At 46.3% G+C, this 22,443-nt stretch overlaps 1 protein-coding gene across 7 annotated transcripts in view; it reads left to right on the top strand.

Moving 5' to 3' along the window:
- Positions 1-15,247, top strand: part of DNMT3B (DNA methyltransferase 3 beta) — a 94,394-nt gene extending 79,147 nt beyond the window's left edge. For 3 of the 7 annotated variants that reach the window (XM_075012217.1, XM_075012216.1, XM_075012218.1), the window contains 8 exons: positions 1,719-1,864; positions 2,130-2,220; positions 2,688-2,836; positions 3,478-3,563; positions 7,477-7,546; positions 8,375-8,493; positions 11,291-11,424; positions 13,792-15,247. In XM_075012217.1, coding sequence (XP_074868318.1) covers positions 1,719-1,864; positions 2,130-2,220; positions 2,688-2,836; positions 3,478-3,563; positions 7,477-7,546; positions 8,375-8,493; positions 11,291-11,424; positions 13,792-13,820 — 824 coding nt within the window. In that variant the 3' untranslated portion in view covers positions 13,821-15,247. Of the gene's footprint in view, positions 1-1,718; positions 1,865-2,129; positions 2,221-2,687; positions 2,837-3,477; positions 3,564-7,476; positions 7,547-8,374; positions 8,494-11,290 lie in introns of all 7 variants that reach the window. The other 4 variants (XM_075012220.1, XM_075012219.1, XM_075012221.1 and 1 more) reach the window with 4 other exon arrangements.
- Positions 15,248-22,443: the final 7,196 nt, after the last annotated feature.

Raw genomic sequence — 22,443 nt, 5'->3', positions numbered from 1 at the left:
GCCATGTTAGACCAGCATCTGATGAAGTGAGTCTGTGCTCACGAAAGCTCATGCTCAGAACTTTTCTGTTAGTCTATAAGGTGCCACAGGACCCTTCGTTGCTGGTCTAGAGAATGTGACCTATGAAGAAAGGCTGAAAGAATTGGGCTTGTTTAGTTTGGAAAAGAGAAGATTGAGGGGTGACATGATAGTGGTTTTCAGGTATCTAAAAGGGTGTTGTAAGGAGGAGGGAGAAAACTTGTTCTTCTTGGCCTCTGAGGATAGAACAAGAGGCAATGGACTTAAACTGCAGCAAGGGAGGTTTAGGTTGGACATTAGGAAAAAGTTCCTAACTGTCAGGGTGGTCAAACAGTAGAATAAATTACCAAGGGAGGTTGTGGAATCTCCATCACTGGAGATATTTACGAACAGGTTAGATAGATGTCTAACAGGGATGTTTTAGGCAGCACTTGGTCCTGCCATTGGGGCAGGAGGCTGGACTCGATGGCCTCTCGAGGTCCCTTCCAGTCCTAGTGTTCTATGATTCTATGATTGCTTGCATATGATGGAACAGCAGTTCTTTCCGTTCCAGGGAGGGGAGAGGGCAGGCACATGAAACACGATTGCTGTAGTGCAGGGCTCTCAGACTTTCAGCCCATGGGCATCTGTGGTCTGAGCAGTTCCACAGTGCAGCTGGCCTGCGAGTCCCTGTGGCTCTGGCAGGCGTGTCTATACCCTGGCCCACCTCTTCTGCCCCTGCTTCCCCCCCTGCCCTGGTCACCCCTTCCCCAAAGGACCCTCCTCTGAGGGGTGTGGTCTTGGGGTTACCGGGGTGGGGTGGGGCGTGGCATAGGGTGGTGGCAGGGGTTCCCCGCCACCACCAGTGCCGGCCGCCTCTGCTTCTGCATTTACCGTGACAGCAGGAGACACAAGAAATTGGAACAACCAGGCTGGCCTGGGAGATGGCAGCAGATCAGGCTGCTACATTGCTGTTTCCCCACATAGAGTGTGGGTGTGGAGGGGCCTGACCCCTGCTGCCAGCCTCAGCTTGCCCAGGGCCTCACAGGCTAACCTGAGTTTGTGGGCCATCCTGTCCATGGGACACTGGGGCAGCCAGGGCACAGGGCCCCGGAGCAGCCATCCTGAACCTTCTAAGGACAGGGTGGCTCTGCGTGCATGTCCTCTGGGCAACAGGGCCATGTTGGCAGCATTGTGAAGCCAGAAGCTGTTCTAGCCCAGTTGTGCTGCTGGTGGAGGACCCCGGGGCGGGGAGGGGAGGGTGGTTAAATTACCTGCAGTGGCGGGGGGAGTTGGGGGATGCCTGGGCAGAGGAGTATAGTGGTGGGCTGCCCACTCTCATGGGAAGGAGAGGGAGTGCTGGGAGTTCCCTTGTAACATGCAACCCCCAGTGGGGAATCCTCTCCATGCAGGTAGCTTGATTACAGAAGGTGCAGTTCTGCCCACACATCTCTGGCTCTTCCTCCTCACGCGGGAGAGGCAGTCTTGGTGCTCCTGAGAGAAGTCCAAGGTGTTCTTTGAAGATCCCTCCCCATGGAGGGGATCTGAAGGGATGAGATGGAACTCGGAGGACGAGCTCCTTCCACCTTTACTGACACAGAGAAGATCCTTAGTTTGCACTTGCTCATGATGCATGAGGGTGGTGTGGAGCGTGTGTTGTGGGCTGGTAGAGGAAAGAACCACCCAGCCAGAACTCAATCCAGGTGTCTTTTCCCCAACAGGTTACCTGGTTCTCAAGGACCTAGGCATTAAAGTGGAGAAATACATCGCCTCTGAGATTTGCGAAGATTCCATTGCGGTGGGAACCGTCCGGCATGAAGGGAACATCACATACGTGCATGATGTCAGGAACATAACCAAAAGAAATGTGAGCATCCAAGAGAAACGTATTCCATGGAAAGGCTGGTAAACACATGCACCACGCCCAGCGGGATTTTATTTGTCTTGTTCAGTGCTGAAAAGGAGACTTGTGAGCTGAATGTGCCTACCTGTGGCGTGTAGAAATATAGAATCCTAGGGCTTGCAGAGACCTCAGTGGCTCATAGAGTGCAGCCCCCTGCCCAAAGCAGGTATTTCAGTGGGAGAGGATTTTGTTAGCTGATGTTCACTGACTCTGAATCTGATTGTCCTAGATTGACGAATGGGGCCCTTTTGACTTGGTGATTGGTGGAAGTCCCTGTAATGACCTCTCTATTGTGAATCCTGCCAGGAAGGGTTTGTATGGTAAGTGTGTGGGTGGGTGTTTGTTTCGGGGTGTGGGTGTGGGTGTGTGTGTGTGTGTGGAGAGGCTGGATGTCTTGTGATGGCTAATGGGGACTGAAACAGGGCTCTGGACCCTGGGTTCATATCTGGCCAGGGTTGGTGCTGGCCACAAGAATCTACCATATGATCTGGTGGCTTCTGGGAAATGACTTGGTGTCTCATGCTATTTCCTGGTTGACAGGAGTCCAAAACTACCACCGTGAATGTTTCTCAGTTGGCAACTGGTAGGTTGAGGGCTGAATGAACCGTGGAGACTGATCTTGCCTACCTCTAGAAGGGGTCCCAATGGCAGCTGAGGGTATAGTTGAATTTGCAGGGCTGCATGCAGAGAATTCTTGTTTCTGCCTCCTGCTGTCACTGTCGCATGTCTGTCTCTTCCCTTTGGGCTGTAGGAAGCCTTCACAGTCTTTGTCCATTCCCTATTGCAGAGGGAACTGGGAGGCTGTTCTTTGAGTTCTATCATCTCCTCAATTATGCACGTCCAAAGGCTGGAGAGGAGCGCCCCTTCTTCTGGATGTTCGAGAATGTCGTGGCCATGAGAGTCAATGATAAAAGGGACATTTCTCGATTTTTGGAGGTAGGAGTCACTGGCAGAGGGAGTGTGGGAGAGGCATTGTGAGCTTCTGTTCATTAGCATAAAGTGCTTTGATAGTTCCAGCAGGAAGGTTGTAGGGAAGTGCAGGGCATCAATTCTAACAATAACAAAAAAAGTGCTACAGACGAGGGTGCAGCTTCTGTGGCATCACTTGTAGCCTGGCTCTTGCGTGCTGTAAGAACCTCTACCTGGGAGGATAATTCTGTCCTTGATCCGATATAGGAAAGAGTGAGATGCTGAAAATATCAAAATGTACAATGATTATTAATTTGTATTGTTTTGGTGCTGAGGATCCCTTGTCTCAGCTCAGGAACCCATTGCAGTAGGCACACAGAACAAAAACGTTTATGCTGGCTCACCCCAAGGGAGCCCAGCGAGTTTTAAAAAATTGCATGTGGTGAGCACGCTTCTGATGCAGGGCATTGGCTTCAGGGAGCTGGAAGGTGCTGCTCCAGTCCTGGCTCTGCAGACCTCAGGGCGTAGCAGCAGTACTTGGAATTTTAACGTCCTGAAGAGAAGGCCTCTTAAGGCTTTGTTTGCCAGCCATCTCCATGATTGGCGTTGACTTGCTGGTCACTGGTGTTTCTTTTTAATCTCTTCCCTTTTTCTCTCTTGGAATGCAGTGCAACCCGGTGATGATAGACGCTGTCAAGGTATCCGCTGCACACAGAGCACGCTATTTCTGGGGCAATCTGCCTGGGATGAACAGGTGAATCCTTTTATTTGTGAAGCTCTCCTGGTCCTTTCCTCTGCGGCACCCCATGCAACTCCTGGGAGCCAGTGAGACTCGTTATCCCACAGCCATTTGCAGATCTTAGTTATCTTAGTAACAACATTCCTGTTTCTGTATTGCACTTACCCGTAGCTGCTACGTGAATCTAGAAAAACAGTAGTATTTGGGCCTGATCCAAAGCCTGTTGAAGTCAGTGGGACTCCTCCTTTGATAGCAGGTTGCACTGGCTCAGGCCTTTTGTGCAGTTTGCTGGAGCTGTGGTAGGAATGTCAAACTCATCCTCCAGCCTAATGGGTTGCTCAAACCAACTTCTCTATAGCTGGTGGGACAGAGAGTAATGTGAATTCACCTCCACAGTAGCCGAGGGTGCTTGGCTTCCCTTGCACAGTGGCGTGAGATGGAATCAACACACAGCTGGCACTCTGGGTTTGACAGATTTACAGACTTTGTGATAAATGTGCCCAGTTCTCTTAACGCCAAACGCTGCCCTCTTTCCATTGGGCAAAGATTCTTGTGCCCCTGCAGATACCGGCTCAGTGTTTGCAATCACACATGCACAATTGCTGTTTTAGAATGACACTGACAGTCCAGTTCCCTGTGAGCCAAAACCCATCCCTTGAATGGCACTGACTGTCCTCCCCTGTTGACAGCCTCAGCATAAGGGAACAAGGGATTGGATGGGCCATAGAGAGCAAACTAACCTCTTAGTCCTGGAGATGGTCCATCCAGGGCAGCAGTGAGGCCCATTTGTATGGCAGTATGGGGGGAAAGCTGGCATCTGCGCAGTCTGTCTCTGTCGCTTTCTGAGGATGAACAGAGCCTCCGCTCTTCCCAAACCTTCTGTCCAGCCCCGTTCATCACCACCAAATTCACTGGGAAAAGTTACAATAAAGTGACATTATAATTAAATAAAACAATGCCAACAGTGACCCTGTTAACCAGGGATTCCTAGCAATGGAAGATGAAATTTCCACACAGATGAAAAGAAACCAGTGGAATTCTGTATGGATTTCTGAACTTTATTTGCTTGTTTGCAGCTTAATAGCAGTTTAATTTCTAGGAGGTGAAAATATAGTTAAGGCTGAACCCTATGGAAGTAGGAAATTGAAATCTGAAAGAGCAGTTGTGTGGCTAGTGTTATAACTTGCATTTTGAGAGTGGTAATTGCACTTTAACTTGGTTCACAAAAAAACAAGCAGTCCTGTAGCACCTTGCAGACTTAACACATTTTTATGAGGTAATGAGCTTTTGTGGGTAACACCCACTTCTTGAGCTTTCATGGGATATCTGCAAAGCTGATTACCTTATAAGTAAATTTGCTAGTCTTAAAGGTGCTACAGACTAATATGGCCACCCCAGGAGACTATTTAACTTGTTTGTAACAGAGCAGAGAATTTAAAACATGAGGTCTCTGTGGTGTCCCACTAAGGTGGATTTGGTTAATATTTTCAAAAGTGACTAAATTCCGTTTTTCAAAATTGATGGGCACTTAGGTCCCATTGACTTTTGATGAGATGTGGGATCCTAAGTGCTTTTGAAAATGGGGCTTAGGCATTCTTGAAAATGTTACTCATGAAAGCCTATTCAGGGCATTGCAGAAGATGAGTTACCTGCTGCGTTTGCCTGTGAACAGTGAACAGTAGCGAAGCAGATGAGGTTGACTGTGCTAGCTGTTACTGGTACTTGACTTGCTTCTATTCATTTAAAATTTGTCAGGTGTCCAGGACAGTTGTAACAGGATAAAATCTACAATCATTATGATGCAGTTGTAGCTTTGTTGGTCCCAGGGAATTAAAGCAACAAGGTGGGTGATGTCATATCATTTAATAGTCCAGCTTCTCAAAAGCTTGTCTCTCCTCCACAGAAGCTGACTGAGTAGAAGATCATTACCTGCCTCACCTTGTCCCTTTAATCACTTTGGCATTTATTTTTGAAAATGTTTCCTTCAGCCAATTGAGACAGAGAGACTGTCCCTGACTCACCAGAATTTTATTGTTCTGCATCATTCCCTGACCTGTTTATCGTTTCTGGCCACGTTGTGCTGTGTCTTGCTGGATAAGGGCTGCTGCTGTAAATTGCAAAGCCATTGTACGTTGGCTGACCCAAGCGACCTCTGCAAGGAGACAGCACCAGCAGCCTGTGAAGGGGTGAGGTTGGTTTTATACTACCGCAGAGCCCAGCCCATGAAGTTGACCAAGGGCATGCGCAGTCATCTTGATGTGGTTGGAGGGGCAGGTATGGTTGGAAGCTGGAGAAGGACAGAGGCACTTTGTTCTCCCGGGGAAACTTGGTATGAGGGGCCCACAGACAACCTAGGATCTGCCTGTTCAGAAGCTGACATGACGTTGCAGGAGGAGAAGGGATAACAAGCCAGTTTTGTAAGCTGTACCTCCGTTCTGCTTTACAGATAAGGATGCTTGAGCACTTCGGAAAGGGATAGAGCAGGACAGCGAGAGGAGGAGTGGGCAACAAAAGTGCCCTTTGCTTCGTGGTACAGGCCGAGGATTTGTTGCGTGTAGTGGAAGATTGTAAAATCCCAAAGGACGGGAGCAGTGAAAGCAGCTCCTAGGCTGGGTTCCTGTGCGGTTGCATATTTGAAGGAAACAGCTTATTTGGAAGAAGTGCTGGGTTGTTACCCTTCCTTTAACGTGTGCTGCGTTTTCAACTGAATTTGATATTCGGGCCCAAAGCTCGGTACTGGGGGGTGTGATTAGAAGAAGATATTTTTCAATAGGGTGATAGTCCTGGTATGCTTTTGCCTCCTCTAATATGTGGGCATATTCATCAGAGCCTCTGAAGTAGTCAGGAAACATGAGCCACTGTTTGAGCATCAGTGGGATTTAAGCCTGGAGGGCTCAGTTTTCTGTTCCGATTTCGCAGGCTGCGGGAGGTGTGGTTTCACTAGCACACTGCAGAAAACCTGTCTTGCAACCTCCCTCTGCTCTGCACCTCCCAGTGGAACGTGGGCAGTGGAATGATACAAGAGCCCAGGGATAGAGTTGCTAGGTGTGGCACAGAAAGGGTATGCACAAGCCCCAGGTTTTCTGTGTGGGTTAGTGTCTGTCACAAATAGCTTTCCAACGGTCATGTGGTCTTGTTTAAAAAAATCCAAGAAAAAACTCCGGTTTTCTAGGATTTTTTTTAGTAAAGTTATATTTCTTACAACTCTATGTATACACGGCAGCATTATTTCTAAATAAGACGCTGGAATAACTTATTTGGAAATAGAGCATCTACATTACAAAGTGCGCATAAAAATAGCACTCACCTATTTCTAAATAGAGAGTCCAGACACAATAGAGCCTATTTCAGATTATAGCCCTTGGATGCACTACAGCTGATTTTGAAATAGCTCCCTGTCTACACGGCCCCTATTCTGAAATAGCTCTTTCAACGTAGGCGCTATTCCTCGTAGAATGAGGTATACCAAATTCAAAATAAGGTGTCCACTATTTTGAAATTATTTCAAAATAGCTGTTGCATCGTGTAGGCACTTGCAAAGTATTTCGGAATAGCAGCTGATATTCCGAAATAACTAGCTGGGTAGGCACCCCCTAAGTGAAGAACAAAACCAGAAGCGTCAGCCAGTTAGTTGTTAATGTCACGTTTCCCCTGGACCTCCCTTATTTCTTCTCTTCTGGTGGTTTTCTGGGTTCTTTTGCTTCTTTTGCGTAAAGCTTGCTTATGCTGAGCAGGGCTGAGTGAAGCTTTCACAAAGGCTGTTGACCCACTTGACATGTAGTCTGGGATTACATTTCATTTTCACTTTTACTTTAAATTATTTGGCCTTCTCTGCTACAGTGGAGGAAGCCAAAGTTTACTTGGTGGAGAACTAGTGAATGCAGTTAATTGTGGATTTTGAAATGTAATGAGCTTTGCCTGTTCTCAGGCCTCTGGTAGCCTCAAGGACTGATAGAGTTGAGCTTCAGGACTGCTTGGAGTACAGTAGGATAGCCAAGGTAAGACTTGCTGTTCAGTCCTTTCTTTGGATTTCCTTGGGGCTGTCTGGTATTTCTCAGCTTGCCATGAACAGCTCTTGGTTCTGTTGCCTACTACTGCATGCAGTAATAAGTGGTATTCTGTCTGGCACACACTCTCTGGTGATTTACTCTTGAGGACTCTCTGTCTTCTGATTTTCAAGATATTTTCTCTCATTTCAACCCTAATGAGGGATTTCTCTGGTTCCTGTTTCCCCATACCTCCCTCTTTTCAGCTTTGTGGATCCGGTGAGACAGAAGGTACTTGTCTTCTGTCTCCTTCAGTGGGGCTTTCTGTAGAGGTATCGTACTGAGGCCCAAAGCTGTGTGTTTGCCTGTAACTGAGGGGACTTAATGACATGTGGCACAGCCCTGGCTATTGGCCACTCACCCTGCCCTACTACCTTTCCTTGTTCCCAACATGCCAATGCTGTTCCTACAGGAGTCACAAATTGCTGCTCTCCTTCCGGAGCTCTGCGTAGATATGTTTTAATTCCCAGGAGCTTTGGATTTCAGGGCTGTAGCTCCAGCCATTTCCATTATGTATGTATACACATAAATACCCTCTTCTGTGCATTCAACCACTTCTTTAAGAGCTGATGTGTCTGTGGTTGCAGAATCTGTCGCTGATATCTGATGCATAGTGATGTAAATACTACAACTACTGGCACGCTGAATCCCTCCTCCTTCCTTTTATCGTGCTGTGCCTGTTCTCAGTACCAGACTTCTGTGGGAGAGCCCACAGAACGTTCCCGTGTTTCCTAAGACTTGAGGTCTGAAGTTCACAGCAACTCTTGTTTTGTTCTCCAGTTGAGGAAAGTGAAAACCATAACAACTAAAGCCAACTCCCTCAGACAGGGGAAAAGCCTGCAGCTCCCCGTGCTCATGAACGGGAAAGAAGACAATTTGTGGTGCACTGAGTTAGAAAGGTGAGCATCACTAGCCAGGGGCTCAGAGAGAGGTGGAGGGATGGAAGAAGGGAAGAAAGCGGGGGTTAGGTAGAAGGCACCTAGGATAGCTCCAGGCACATCTATATGGAGAGGTAGTGCCTGGCAGGCTGAGGTGTAACTCTATGGCACCATAGTCTGCCATGAACTGACTGGGCATGTGGCTCTTGTTACTGTGAGCAAAAAGTACTGTGCAGCATGTATTCAGGTCAAAGCAGAGGATGGAACTTTTCATGCCTGGTAGAAGGGTGATCCATATGGCTAAGCCCTTAAAGACCTGTGGGAAGAGCTGTGTGTATCTGCCAGCTCTTGCCATGGGCATCTGTGACGGAGGTCACTGGTTCCTTAGGGCGAGACTCCAAAAGGGCATGGTCCAGAAGTTCCCTGCCTTAAACTGGTTCCTGGAATGCAAACTCTCTCCAGTGTGCACTGGAGCAGGGGGTTGGCAATTAAAAGAGCAAGAAGAACCATTTTTTCCAATGCGATAAAAAACTCAAGCTGCAGTGCATGTGAATACAAGATGGTCCTTAATAAAAAACGTCAAACCAAACTTTGTGTAACCCCTATTTTAAGAAGAGTGTGCACACAATTATTTGTAATGTGATGTTTGCTGCAGGATGTTCACAAGCTTTACATGTTCTGTTTCCTCATATTTTACGTGTTGGTACCACTGTCTTCCTGACTTTCCCTACGAACCCTTCTCTCTCTCTGGAGGGTGCTAGGCGGAGTTAACCAGTGTTTTGAGATCACGTATCATTTGCTGTTTAGATCTGAGTTGTTCGTTTTTGGGCTTTGTTCGTTGTTTTTGGAAAATAATCAGGAGTTTTATTTTTATTTTTTCTAAACTTTACAATTATAGCATCAGGAGCCAAAAATAAGCTCTTAAAGAGCTGCATGTGGCTCTGGAGCCACAGGTTGCAGATCCCTGCACTGGAGGGAAGTGCTAAGTGTGTGTAGCCCACATACCTACTGAGTGGGAGTCACTGTCCTATGGTGTGGTACTTCTACCACTTATGCATGCTCACGCGCACACAGACAGAGAGAGAGAGAGAGAGAGAGAGAGAGACTTCTTTACAGCCTTTAGTTGAGAAACAGCTGGCTTTTAGCTCATGTGGTAGAGGCTATTGCACTAAGCTCCAGAGGCTCCAGAGTGGGTTCTGCCTCTTGGTGTTACATAGCATCCAAGGTGGACTTTTCTAACCTGGGAGTTCCTCAGCAAGAATCATAATCTGTTGCCCCTCCTTGGAATAGGCCTAGGAGTTCACACTGCAGGCTCTCTGGCTTGTCATGAAGGGTGATGGCCCAAGGAGCCAGTGAGGGAGAACTCCTCTATGACTTGGGGACTCAGGAGGGTTCCCTTTTGTTGTTGCTTGCTGCAGTTTAATGATTAAAAGAGCCTCTGGTCAGATCACTGGGCAAAGAAAAATCTTGGGTGTGTTGTCTGGTTCTTTTATTTCCACCTTCCCTGGTCACATTTTAAATAAAGCTGGTACCCCAGGAATGGGGGATTTGTCGGTCATCAGGGTGCCCAGGGTGTCCCCATCAGCTGGGAAAGCTGGTCTCTGTTACGGCAGTGCTCCCAGGGAAATTGGTCCATGCATGTTTTGGCGGTATTTCTAGTTTAGGGGGATTCCACAAGTTCATTTCTTGTGGAAACTGGTTTTTATGCTGTGCAGTGATTCTCTGGTGCCAGGCACATCTGTTTGAGCTCTTGAAGTAGGTGATTGGACTTGATCCCCTTTGTCGGCAGCAGTGATGATAACAGTAATATAAGAGACCACTATTAAGGTAAATAAATGACTGCATTTCAGTTGAGTGCAACACAGCTACTGCACATCAGGGCTCATCAGTATGACGAGAGCCCACTGCTGCATCTCAGAGAAGAGCTCAAGCCCGTAGAAGTGTGGAAGGAAAAGCACTCCTAATGGACTTGTGGCTTGCTAGATTGCAGCACCTGACAGCATTTATGGACGCTGAAAACCCCTTAAACCTGAGTTAGGGTTGAGAAAATGGTGCATCTGGTAGAATGTGATACCTATGTGGAAGCATAAAAGCCATATCAGAATAACGGAAATAGACAAGTTTTTACAGGTGGCGGCAGGATGGTTTTTCATGACACAGATCTGTACAGAAACGAGAGAATCTGGACTGAGTATGGAGCATTGTCCTGAATGCAAAATAAATACCTTCATATGGCTGTGGGTTTCAGTAAGAGCAGGAGCAGTGTCTTGGGACCAGCTTTGTAAATGGGGACAGGAGCATCTGTAGCACGAAGGTCACATGCCCCTGCAATGGAACTGTGGCACAAATCAGAGAGCGGCGTGAGCACTCGCTTTTAACACCAGTGAAGAGACTGTGGGCAGAAGGTGTGCCCCCCAGGCGGGGGTTTGTGCCTCTGCCCCATGGACATGTACCCCTCCATGAGACCATGCACAAGAGGTATATGTGTAGAAGTAATGCACTGAGGCTGTGCAAGGGCAGCCCATATTAACTGTGGGTTGTACAGGGAAGTGGGGGCTGTCTCCATGGCAACACAGAAGTTGGCATAGGTGAGGGCATGGATGCTGGCTTTGCTACTGTAAAGAGCCCTAGGTCAAAACTCCTTCAGTGAAGGAGCAGTCACAGTCTGGGGGTGAGGGAATCCCTCCCCTGGAACACAGAGGCCCCACACAGAGTCCAGTGATGGGGGTGATGGCAGTGGGTCAGGATTCTGGCCCTCAGTCATAATCAAAGTGTACCTGCTGTTCTAGAGGTTCCTCTTGTCTTCTCTTCCTTGCAGAATTTTTGGCTTTCCACTCCATTATACGGATGTGTCCAACATGGGCCGTGGCGCTCGTCAGAAGCTACTCGGGAGATCGTGGAGCGTCCCAGTCATTCGGCACCTGTTTGCCCCACTCAAGGACTATTTTGCCTGTGAATAGCCTCTTCTGGTAAAGATGAACTAGCTCAACTGCCTGTGTGGGAGGGGGAAGGAAGAGAGAGGTCCGCAAGCTCCATTACATCATAAGACATCATCCCCTGAGCCGCACACTTTGGGAAGGAAGTGTGGCCCTGCAGGGAGAGCGTAGGAAACTTTCTTAAACCAAAGAACCTGTTAGGGTGACTTTTTCAGAGCGACAGAAGCCAATGCTCTTTAGAAAATACCAAATGCAGATGCTAGCTTACCCCACCCAGGAGAGTGTAGTTAAGGTGGATGAGACCTCTTTGTCTTAGAGTGCATTAGCCATTCCATTTTACTATACAGTTGAAAAGCAGTGATTCAGAGGCTGGGTGGTGAAAGCAGCTGTCTGGGTGCTGCAACCAAACTTGAAATAGAAACAATGGGTTTTCTTGAGGGGGAAAATATCCCCACTTCTAAAAACAGTTCCTAAGGAATCAGAACTGTAGCCACAGCTATAAAGATCCCTGTCTGGTTTTTTACACTGAACAAACAAGCGGGATACAAGAAACAAATGGCTTTTTGCATTTTTTTTTGTTGAAGTTCAATTTTGTTTTAAAACTTCTGTTGCTGCTTTAAGGCATTACATGAGAATGTGGAAATTCCTAGACCTGAATGTAGCTGAAACTGAACTGTGAGGTGATAGAATTATTTGTCTAGTTAGAGCTAAAGAAGTGTTTGTGTATATGCTTGGCTGTAGTTTTACCAATATTTGTTCCTTCTTTTTTACAACATTATTTTAATTTTTACATCAAGAACCACTGAAGGGCTGGAAGGATAAAATATGAATCAGTTTATGGAGGATCTGGGCTTCAGCTCCAAAAGGGAAGTGTTTTCTTAACATTTTGCAAACAAATGTGCAGAAACGGTAGGAAGGGCTGTTTTTTTAAGAACCTCAAAACTTTATCAGTTTTATAAACTTGAATGGTGCTGCCCACACAAAGGAAATACAGCACACAGTCCATCTGCAGAGCAGCAGTCACAAAATCCATAACTGTGCAAAGAATCTTCAGTCTATAAGAAATATGCTGAGCGGGTATCCTAGTAACCTCATCCTGGCACAGTCCTGATCCCTTGAAGTCACTAAGGGTGAAATTCTTGCCCCATTTAAGTCAATGGCAAGACTTCCATTGACTGCAGTGCAGCCAAGATTTCAGCCTAGGAATTTTGCCCTTGTTCCTGATTCTTCTCCCAGGTTAGTTAATGATGCTTTCGCTGCTGGCTTCAGTGGGTTTGGAGTCGGCATGTGTTAATGGAAAAGGGAATCATTCTGCCATGGAGTAAACTCTGGCTATTCACTGTCCTTCCCCCAGTTTTTATTTTCCATTGTTCTTTTAACTCATCTGCCTCCATGCACACACAGTTAATGTCTGTTAAGAAGGGCAGAAGGATATATTTTTTACTCTAGTCTTTGATCCCTACAGGCATAGGACACAGATTGCACAAAACTCTGCACAGATGTGGGACAGGTGGGCCTCTGCTGGCATTGGTGGTGTGCATGGACCCATTGTGAAATGGCTGAGCTGGGTTTGACCTGGGTTAAAATTCTGCATTCAGGCTGAACAGCCAAGTATGGATCTAGTGCCACTGGAACTTTTTCCTTTCTAATCCACTGCAGTGCTCTGAGAAGGGGACTGCCCACTCAGGTCTGGTCGTTGTGATGGGGGCTGTAGCAGACCTGCTGCCTCAGCACCTAGCTGATCATCTCACCTTACTCCCTGACTTTATTAAAATAACAGACACTGGAAAAGTTGAAAAGAACTCTAAGATGAGCACTCTCATAAACCCTACAACCAAAGATTTCAGCTGTCACAGAAATCAGTCATGGCTCAGGCAGGCCAGTACCTAGGGGCTCACTCGTACATCTACCATGATGAACAGTGGCCCCAGTTCAGTGAAGCATTTTTATGTCCATGCTGAATAGTAAGCATGTGTATTGTAGTTCTTTGCTGAATTGCATGAAGTGGTGCTATAGCTGATTTGATTGAAGGCAAATGCCGTTGCATCTGAGAAAAAGATTGAGCAAGAGCCAGACCAACGGACTCTGGGTAGTAGTTGGAAGAGCTTCAGTTTCTTCTACAGCCTTCAAGCATCTCTTGCTTTTCTAAATTTAGAGAAGCCTCCTGTGTCCTTTGGCAAAGGAAAGCATCTGCCTGGCTTACCAAATAGTCTTGCAGGCTACGTGAAAAGATAGACAAGCAGATGCCTTTCTGCGTTGTGTTCTGCATTCCTAAAGGGCAGCCTCCACTTTAGCAGGAATCTGTGAGACATGAGAGTGTCCTTACCTCTGCTGTTCCCACCCCTCCCTGATAACAGGAAATCTCTCTGTATCTCTGTCCCAGGTCCTGGAAGAGAACACCATCCCCAGTGACGAAGAGCCCCATATTCTCCACTCTTTATGGCGTTGCTTGCCCTGTGTCAAGCTGTTTGTGATCTATATGCAGGTTGTTTCCCACCTTCAGCTGCAGCCTCTTGATGCCCAGACTGAGAGCCAGTTGGGAACGGGTAGCAAGAGGAAGCAGCTCCTAGTCATGGAAAACAGGCTTTCCCCAGAGGAGAGACTGGATAGTCCTCTCAGTCCTAGGGGTATTTCCTCCCTAGTTGCACTTGGGAAACCCTGTCGGTTAGCATCCACTTGAGAATGCACTGAGTTCCAAAATGCTGAAAAGAACCAAGCAGCACTCTCCTACATGCTACCTCTCTTCTTTCTAAGCAACTCAGGGACAAGAAGCAGCTTATCATCTCCCTTGGTCATCTCACACCCATAGGAGACATAGATGTGACTCAGGAGACACATGGGCCAGATTTTCAAGTGATGTGGGTATTCCCAATGTTCTTCTCCTGCGAGCATGCACTTGACAAGTGCAGCTGGATAATTGGGTGCTTCTTCCAAAGCTGGAGTAATTCTACAGGCATTTGCATACCTAGCATATCTGAAACTCTTGGACTAAGAGCTTGACTCTCAACCCTAACCCTGTTCTGGATCTTGATTAGAACACTAATTCCTCATCCCAGCCCTAATTGACTGTAAAGTGAACACATTTTATAGTCCCTGAGCTACAAGTGGGTGGACCACAGGAAAACCCCACCCCCCCAGAGAAGAATAGAGTTCTGCATCTCTGCAGGTGTCTGCCCACATGGAGCTCATGATAGAATTGAAGCTTTAGAGTCAAATTTGACAAAGATTAAAATAAATGGAGGACTACATGGAGATGATGTAGCCTTTGACCTTTTTATAGGTTGGATTAACCCACAGACTCAACTCTAATTTATCTTTGAATTCTCTACCCATTTTCACATCCTTCTCATCAAAAGAAAAATGTATACATACAATGGTGAAAAGATTTGGAAAGCAAACAAAGATAAGGTAAAGAGGAATAAGAGTTCACTTGGCATTACATTTACATGAAAAAACTAATCTTTAACAAAATATTTTTTCCCTGTAAAATCTGCCTTTTATTATCTGTTCATAAAAATGTTTTAAGGGGAGAGCTGCATTTCAGGAATAATGTTTTATTGAATCTTAAAACGCCTTTTACTCCCATTGGTGCTATTTTTTTAGACTAAGGATTTTAATGTCAAAATTTTTGTGGGTTTTATACAATCTTTTTAAAATCATGACAAGTCTGTATTTTTGTCTTGTTGCAATATTTCACATTTTCTGTAAAATGGACCCAGTACCAAAATATGAAACATCAAAACTGTGCCTTGTCTAAACAGTTTACTCTTTTTTTTTTCTTATGGAAAAAAAAGGATCAATGACGAGTTTACCTTAGCATTTATCACAGTTTAATTAAAATCAGTATTTCTATGTGACTGGACAATGCTTTTTAACAGAAACAAGAGAGAGTGAAAACACAATCTTGTGCTAGAAATGGTGGCGGGGGAGAGGATAAAGAAATGTGCTTACAGTGAGTTAGCTGAGCCCACTTGGTATTCTTGTTGTGTGATTAGAAGCTTTATTGTCCACCAAACCCCTTCAGCACCTAGCTGAGGTGATCAGGATCATGGTTCCCAGAACTATTTAGTTGCTTGGTTTAGACTGGGGTAGGCAGTAATTTTTGCTGGGGGCAGGACAGCACTCCAGGAATTTGGTAAGTGCTCAAGGGTTGCACTCTTCCAATGTATTTAATGGAAGAGGTGCAGGGTCTGGGGTGGAGGTTGGGTGCAGAAGAGAGGTGAGGGTAGCTGACTGGGGAGCAGGAGCAGGTCTGGGGCCCAGGGAGGAGGTTGGGTGAAGGAGGGAGTTGTGACCTAGAGGAGGAAATGGAGGTGCATGAGAGGATTCTGCACTGAAAGCGTGTGGGAGGGGGTTGTGACCTGGGGCAGAGGTGAAGGAGGGGAAGGAGAGGGAAGGTGCATTGGTTCCAGGAGCAGAGGGTTGTGGGGAGGGATGCGCTTACCTCCTTGCCAACAGACTCCCTGACTCCCATGCCTTTGCACACTGCCTGAAGCAACTGGCTGCGAGGGCCATGTGCTGCGTGTACCTGGCACATCCCGGTTTCCAGCCCATGTGAGTGGCGAGATTGTGCTGGGGTGGGGGCCCTGTACAAAGCTTCCCATGTTCCTAGAGAAACGCAATGCTTGGAGAAGCATGTGGGCTCTGCAGCTGGCCACTTTGAGCAGCAAGGGCAGGGGGTGCAAAATGCAGCTGGACCATGGGAAAGTGAAGGACCAGATCTGGCTGTTTGCTGGGCTGGATGCAGCCTGGGGTTGTGTTTGCCTGCCTCAGTTTACGCTGAGGATTCTCATGTAAGAGTGAAAGCTACCTGGGCAAAGGACATTCTTGCCCATGAAATCCATTTGCAAAGATCTCTACAACTCTGTTTAGTAATTGCCATGGGTCAGCCATATAATGGAGCCTCTGGTGTTCTGTGCCTTAAGCCATGGAGAGCTTGTGTTTAATTATTAAATGATTCCTTATTTCACACATTACATAACATAGCAACACAACTTCCTCTTGGCAGCAGCCTGCCACTCCTGCCCCTTGCCATGGACGATGAAGTCTAATCTTACATCTGCATCCCACCCCAGCCTTGCTAACGGCAACAACTGGGCAGCTCATTCCCTGGATTGCAGCCTTTATTATGGAGTGACTGCTGTCTAAGTTCTCCTGTTAGTTAAAAATGTATGTAGTGTTCGGGTCTGGGAATGAGCATGAGAGCTAAGTGGTGTTGGCCTTTAATATACAGAAGACCAGACTTGATCTGGCCATAAATGCTGAGCTTCTGTGCCCCACTAGTATCTAGTTATTCACAATGGGTAAAACTTGATTTCAATAGGAGTGGGGTCAGGTCCTTGCTATTCATTCCAGGAGTCCTAAAACCATCATCAGCCATCAGGGCATGTGACCAGGAGTGCTAAATGTGTGAGTATTCACGCTGTTCCTCAGTCTGAAGCTGATACAAAGCCAGTGCTATTTTATCACTTACAGCTTGACTTCCTTTCATACTGATTCCTTTGGTCACCAGAAAGCCTGTGTCAGACTTCTCTGCCAAATAATTTGGTCTGGCCTGACTAAGACTTTTTCTTAAAGCCCCTCTGAGACTAATCAAGTTTAACGCTTTTTCTGAACTGCTTTTTAGAAATTGATGCTCCTAGAGAAAGCTGTAACAAAAGGAAGACTATGTAAATTTATATTTAGTTGAACCTTCTCTCCAATGCATTAAAACTCACAGTTGGACAAGAATTTCTAGTTACTGTCAAGGAAACTCTTATTTGTGTTTCTCATGTCCTTTTCACATTCTGCTCTATATATCACATGAGGGCTGTGTCTACACGTGCACGCTACTTCGAAGTAGCGGCACTAACTTCGAAATAGCACCCGTCGCGGCTACACGCGTTGGGCGCTATTTCGAAGTTAACTTCGACGTTAGGCGGCGAGACGTCGAAGTCGCTAACCTCATGAGGGGATCGGAATAGCGCCCTACTTCGACGTTCAACGTCGAAGTAGGGACCGTGTAGACAATCCGCGTCCCGCAACGTCGAAATTGTGGGGTCCTCCATGGCAGCCATCAGCTGGGGGGTTGAGAGATGCTGTCTCTCCAGCCCGTGCGGGGCTCTATGGTCACCGTGGGCAGCAGCCTTTAGCCCAGGGCTTCTGGCTGCTGCTGCTGCAGCGGGGGATTCATGCTGCATGCACAGGGTCTGCAACTCGTTGTCGGCTCTGTGTATCTTGTGCTGTTTAGTGCAAGTGTGTCTGGGAGGGGCCCTTTAAGGGAGCGGCTGGCTGTTGAGTCCGCCCTGTGACCCTGTCTGCAGCTGTGCCTGGCACCCTTATTTCGATGTGTGCTTCTGTGGCGTGTAGACGTTCCCTCGCAGCGCCTATTTCGATGTGGTGCTGCGCAACGTCGATGCTGAACATCGACGTTGCCAGCCCTGGAGGACGTGTAGACGTTATTCATCGAAATAGCCTATTTCGATGTCGCCACATCGAAATAGGCTACTTCGATGTAGGCTTCACGTGTAGACGTAGCCGAGCAAACCACATTTTCAAGATAAACCAAAAAGGGAACTAACTCCAAGGGATGTTAAAAGTATACATGCATCCAGGAGCAGCAGAAACTTCGTATATTTGTGTTTGCTTTTGTGCTTTGTCATCATAAAGCTGGGATATTTTCTCCTTTACATCTTCAAGTGTGTGCAGTGGAGACATATAACAAGGAGACAGTTCTCCTTGGCCTGGTATCCACATCTATACAGAGCGAATGTAGAGCCCAGGTTAAAATTGCATCACAGGATGCAAACAAAGAAGAATCAGGCCTGCAACTAATAACACATACTCATGGCAACATGATTTTGTAGATCAATGGATTTCTTGAAACAGAGGCTATATAATATAGCATGGAAAGAAGGGCAGGCACTTAAGGAATGGACAAGAGCCGTGCCAGTGGCAATACACAAGAAAGGAAGTGCATTGGAGTACAAGGCTACAGAACAGTTGCCCTAACAAGTCATCTAGGCAAGGTGCTGATGATGATGCTGACTGAGACTGCAGATAGAAAAACATCTAGCTGATGAGCAAGCGGAATTCAGGAAAGTTAGAAGTACCATACAGCAGATATTGGCAACGTCTACACTAGCCCCAAATTTCGAAATAGCCACGCAAATGGCCATTTCAAAGTTTACTAATGAAGCGCTGAAATGCATATTCAGTGCTTCATTAGCATGCGGGTGGCCGCAGCACTTCGAAATTGATGCGCCTCGCCGCCGTGCGGCTCGTCCTGATGGGGCTCCTTTCGAAAGGACCCCACCTACTTTGAAGTCCCCTTTTTCCCATGAACTCATTAGTAAACTTCGTTTCATTAGTAAACTTCGAAATGGCCATTTGCGTGGCCATTTTGAAGTTTGGGGCTAGTGTAGACATGGCCATTGGCACTAAGACTGAGTGGAGAAAACTCGATGAAAGAACAAGAACATCTGCACTTGCTTCATTGATATTCAGAAGGCATTTGACAGTATAGGTCAGAAAGTGACATGGGTGGTGTTGGAGTCATACAGAGTGGATAGCAGACTGATACAGTTGTTGAAGGCTATCAATGATAATGCGGAGGCAGCAGTGAGAATGTGCAAAGAAGGGAATTTGGTTTAGAACAAGTAGAGGTACAAGAAAAAGAGTTCTGATATCGCTGAGTATCTTCACGCACCTAGAGAGCGAAGAACAAGACGGAGGAAGAGATAGAAGGGATATCTGTGCATGGGATGAGAATTAACAACTTGGGGTTCGCAGATGATATCATTGGCATTGAGGAAAATGAAGAGAAGCTAGTGAGAATGGTGCTGGTGCTAATAGGAATAGGAAGTGGCACAGACTGATTATGAACATTGATAAAACAAACAATGGTATTTGGAGATAAGGAAATAGGACGGAAGATCAGTGTAGATAGGATTGAACTAGAGAATGTAGAGAAGTTCATGTATCTGGGAAGCAACATAACATGATCTAGACTGTAAGAAGGAAATAGTGACTAGTGAAAGGAAGAGCGAGTTTGAAGGTAATGGGTAAGAGCTGGAAAAACAAAGCAATTAGCTTAGGAACAAAGCTGAGTTTCTTGAAAACGTGTGTATTCAGCAGCCTGTTGTATGGATGTGAGACATGGGTGATAATGAAAGATTCAAAGAGAAGGATAGTGGTGTTTGAGAGGAGTTGTTATAGAAAGATCCTGATAATAGGATGGATGCAGCCGGTCACCAACGAGGAATTATATAGGAATATACAGCCGAAAGAGAACCTACCGCAGAAGGTTATACAACGGAAGTGACAGCTATTCAGGCATATCTGCAGCATGGATGACAAATGAAAAATCAAGACCCTGGTATTTGGCATAATGAACGGTTCAAATAGGAGAGGCAGACCCCACAGAGAATAGGTACATTAGCTCCACACCAATCTACTATATAATCTACAGAAACTAAGACACTGCACTGGACAGGGAAAGATGGAAGGAAATAATGAGGGAGACATCAGACACCAGTGGACACTGAGCCCATGGTGGTTGTTGATGATGATGATGATATGTGAAGCCAGGGAAGACAGTCATTGACTGGAGTTACTGAAGTAGATTTAAAGAACAATTTGCCCTTGATTTTCATCTCCTGTGAGGATCTGTCAGTGCTGACTTGAGGATGAGCAATAGCCACCCATTTGTTGTACTCCGCAATGAGGACTGATGATGCCATGTTTTTCTGTTGGCAAATCAAGGAACTCTTTTATACCCTGGGGACCTAGTGGCAGATATGTTCCTAGAGGGAGGGGGTAAGCCGTGCCAGGTCTTTTTTGGCCAAGGCAATAAGAGCTTATTGCATTCAAAGGGAGACAGGTCACAGGATGGGGATAAACAGATTGTCCGTGGTGGTTGAGGGATGCCAAGGTATGGCTTGGGCAGTAAAGGGAAGGCTTTTTAGACATGGCAAAGGGGATTGGTGACATGGTCATGATGCACTTGCCAGGCCTGACTAAACACCTCAAACTGCTGAATATTTTACATAAAGTGTGCATGTGTCTTTATCAGAGAGGTAGCCATGTTAGTCTGTAGCTTCAAGAACAAGAAGTCTTGTGGCACCTTATAGACTAACAGATATTTTGGAGCATAAGCTTTCGTGGGCAAAGACCCACTTTATCAGATGCATCTGTCTTTAGTATCTCCTGACTCTGCTGCTGTAGGAGGAGCCCAGTGGTTTCTGCCAAGGTCTGTATGCGGTGCCAGGGCCAAGGAAAGGACTTCAGAGAAACAACACTCCCAACAAAGTGGGATAGTGAGATGGTGGTAGACTTCAGGATCCTGACCAAAGGAAGGAAAGAGAGCAGTAAATTACATGCCTTGGACTTCAGAAAAGCAGACTTTGACTCCTTCAGGAACCTGATGGGCAGAATCCCCTGGGATGCTACCATGAACGGAAAAGGAGTCCAGGAAAACTGACAGTATTTTAAGGAAGCCCTACTGAAGGCGCTGATGTGCAGCAAGAGAAGTAAATATGGTAGGAAACCAGACTGGCTTACTGGGGCAATCCTTGGAAAGCTTAGGCACAAAAAGGGAGCTTACAAAAAGTGGAAACTTGGACAGATGTCTAAGGAGGGATATAAAGGTATAGCTCGAGAACGTAGGGCAGTTATCAGGAAGGCAAAAGTGCAACTGGAATTGCAACTCGTGAGGAATGTGAAGGACAACAAGAAAAGTTTCTACAGGCATGTTAACAATGTCAAAGTCAGACTCGGGACTCATAAATTGCTCTGCTAATGCACCCAGAAAATGTGAGTGCCATACAGAGCTCAAACCCCTTGATTTATACAGATGAAAGAAAGCAAAATTAACAAGATTACAAAAGGGGCAGGACTCACATGATTCCCATGAGACTAGTCAATATCTTCATTTCCATATCAAGCCTCAGCAATCTCCTGTCCATATCTCCCTGGTTATCTCAATTACTTTCTGTCTAACACCTAATTTTCCTTTTTCTGTTATCCCAGACACACCTGGCTCCACTCTGATCCATCCTGCATACCTACAAACAACTTTAACATAATCTTCTCTTTCCTGTTCTTGAACTTATACTATTATTACAGTATAATTCATCTCTCTGTTACAATATAATTCTTTCTACTTTCACAGCAAGAAGGTGATCAGAGAGGGCGTGGGGCCACTACTGGATGAGGGAGATAGCCCAGTGACAGATGATATAGGGAAAGCTGAAGTACTTAATGCTTTCTTTGCCTCTGTCTTCACGGACAAGGACAGCTCCCAGACTAATGCAATAAGTGATGCATTGTGGGATGAAGGTTAACAGCCTTTGGTGGGGAAAGAAGAGGTTAGGAGCTATCTAAAAGGCCAAATGTACATAAATCCCTGGGCCCGTACCTAATCCGAGGGTTCTGAGGGAGTTGGTGTATGTCGTTGACGAGCCCTTGGCCATTATCTTTGAAAAGTCGTGGAGATTAGGAGAGATGTCAGATGAGTGGAAAAAGGCAAATGTAGTGCCCATCTTTAAAAAGGGGAAGAAGGATGATCCAGGGAACTATAGGCCAGTCAGTCTTACATCAGTCCCTGGAAAAATCTTGGAGGGGCTCCTCAAGGAAGTCATTTTGAGGCACTTGGAGGAGGGGAAAGTGATCAGGAATAGTCAGCATGGATTCATGAAGGGCAAGTCATGCCTGACCAATCTGATTAGTTTCTATGATGAGCTAACTGGTTCTGTGGATAGGGGAAAATCAATGGATGTGATTTATCTTGACTTCAGCAAAGCTTTTGATACGGTCTCCCACGATATTCTTGCCAGCAAGCTAAAGGAATGTGGATTGGATAAATGGACGGTAAGATGGATAGAAAGCTGGCTAGAAGGTCGGGCCCAGCGGGTAGTGATCAACGGCTCAATGTCAGGATGATGATCGATTTCTAGTGCAGTGCCCCAAGGTTCAGTTCTGGGTCCTGTTCTGTTCAACATATTTATCAATGACCTGGATGAGGGGTTGGATTGCACCCTCAGCAAGTTTGCGGATG

The sequence above is a fragment of the Carettochelys insculpta genome, chromosome 17 (genome assembly GCF_033958435.1).
Source record: "Carettochelys insculpta isolate YL-2023 chromosome 17, ASM3395843v1, whole genome shotgun sequence".
Taxonomy (NCBI): Eukaryota; Metazoa; Chordata; order Testudines; family Carettochelyidae; genus Carettochelys; species Carettochelys insculpta.
Note: the sequence above shows the minus strand (reverse complement) of the source record. Positions and strands in the feature narration are given on the sequence as shown.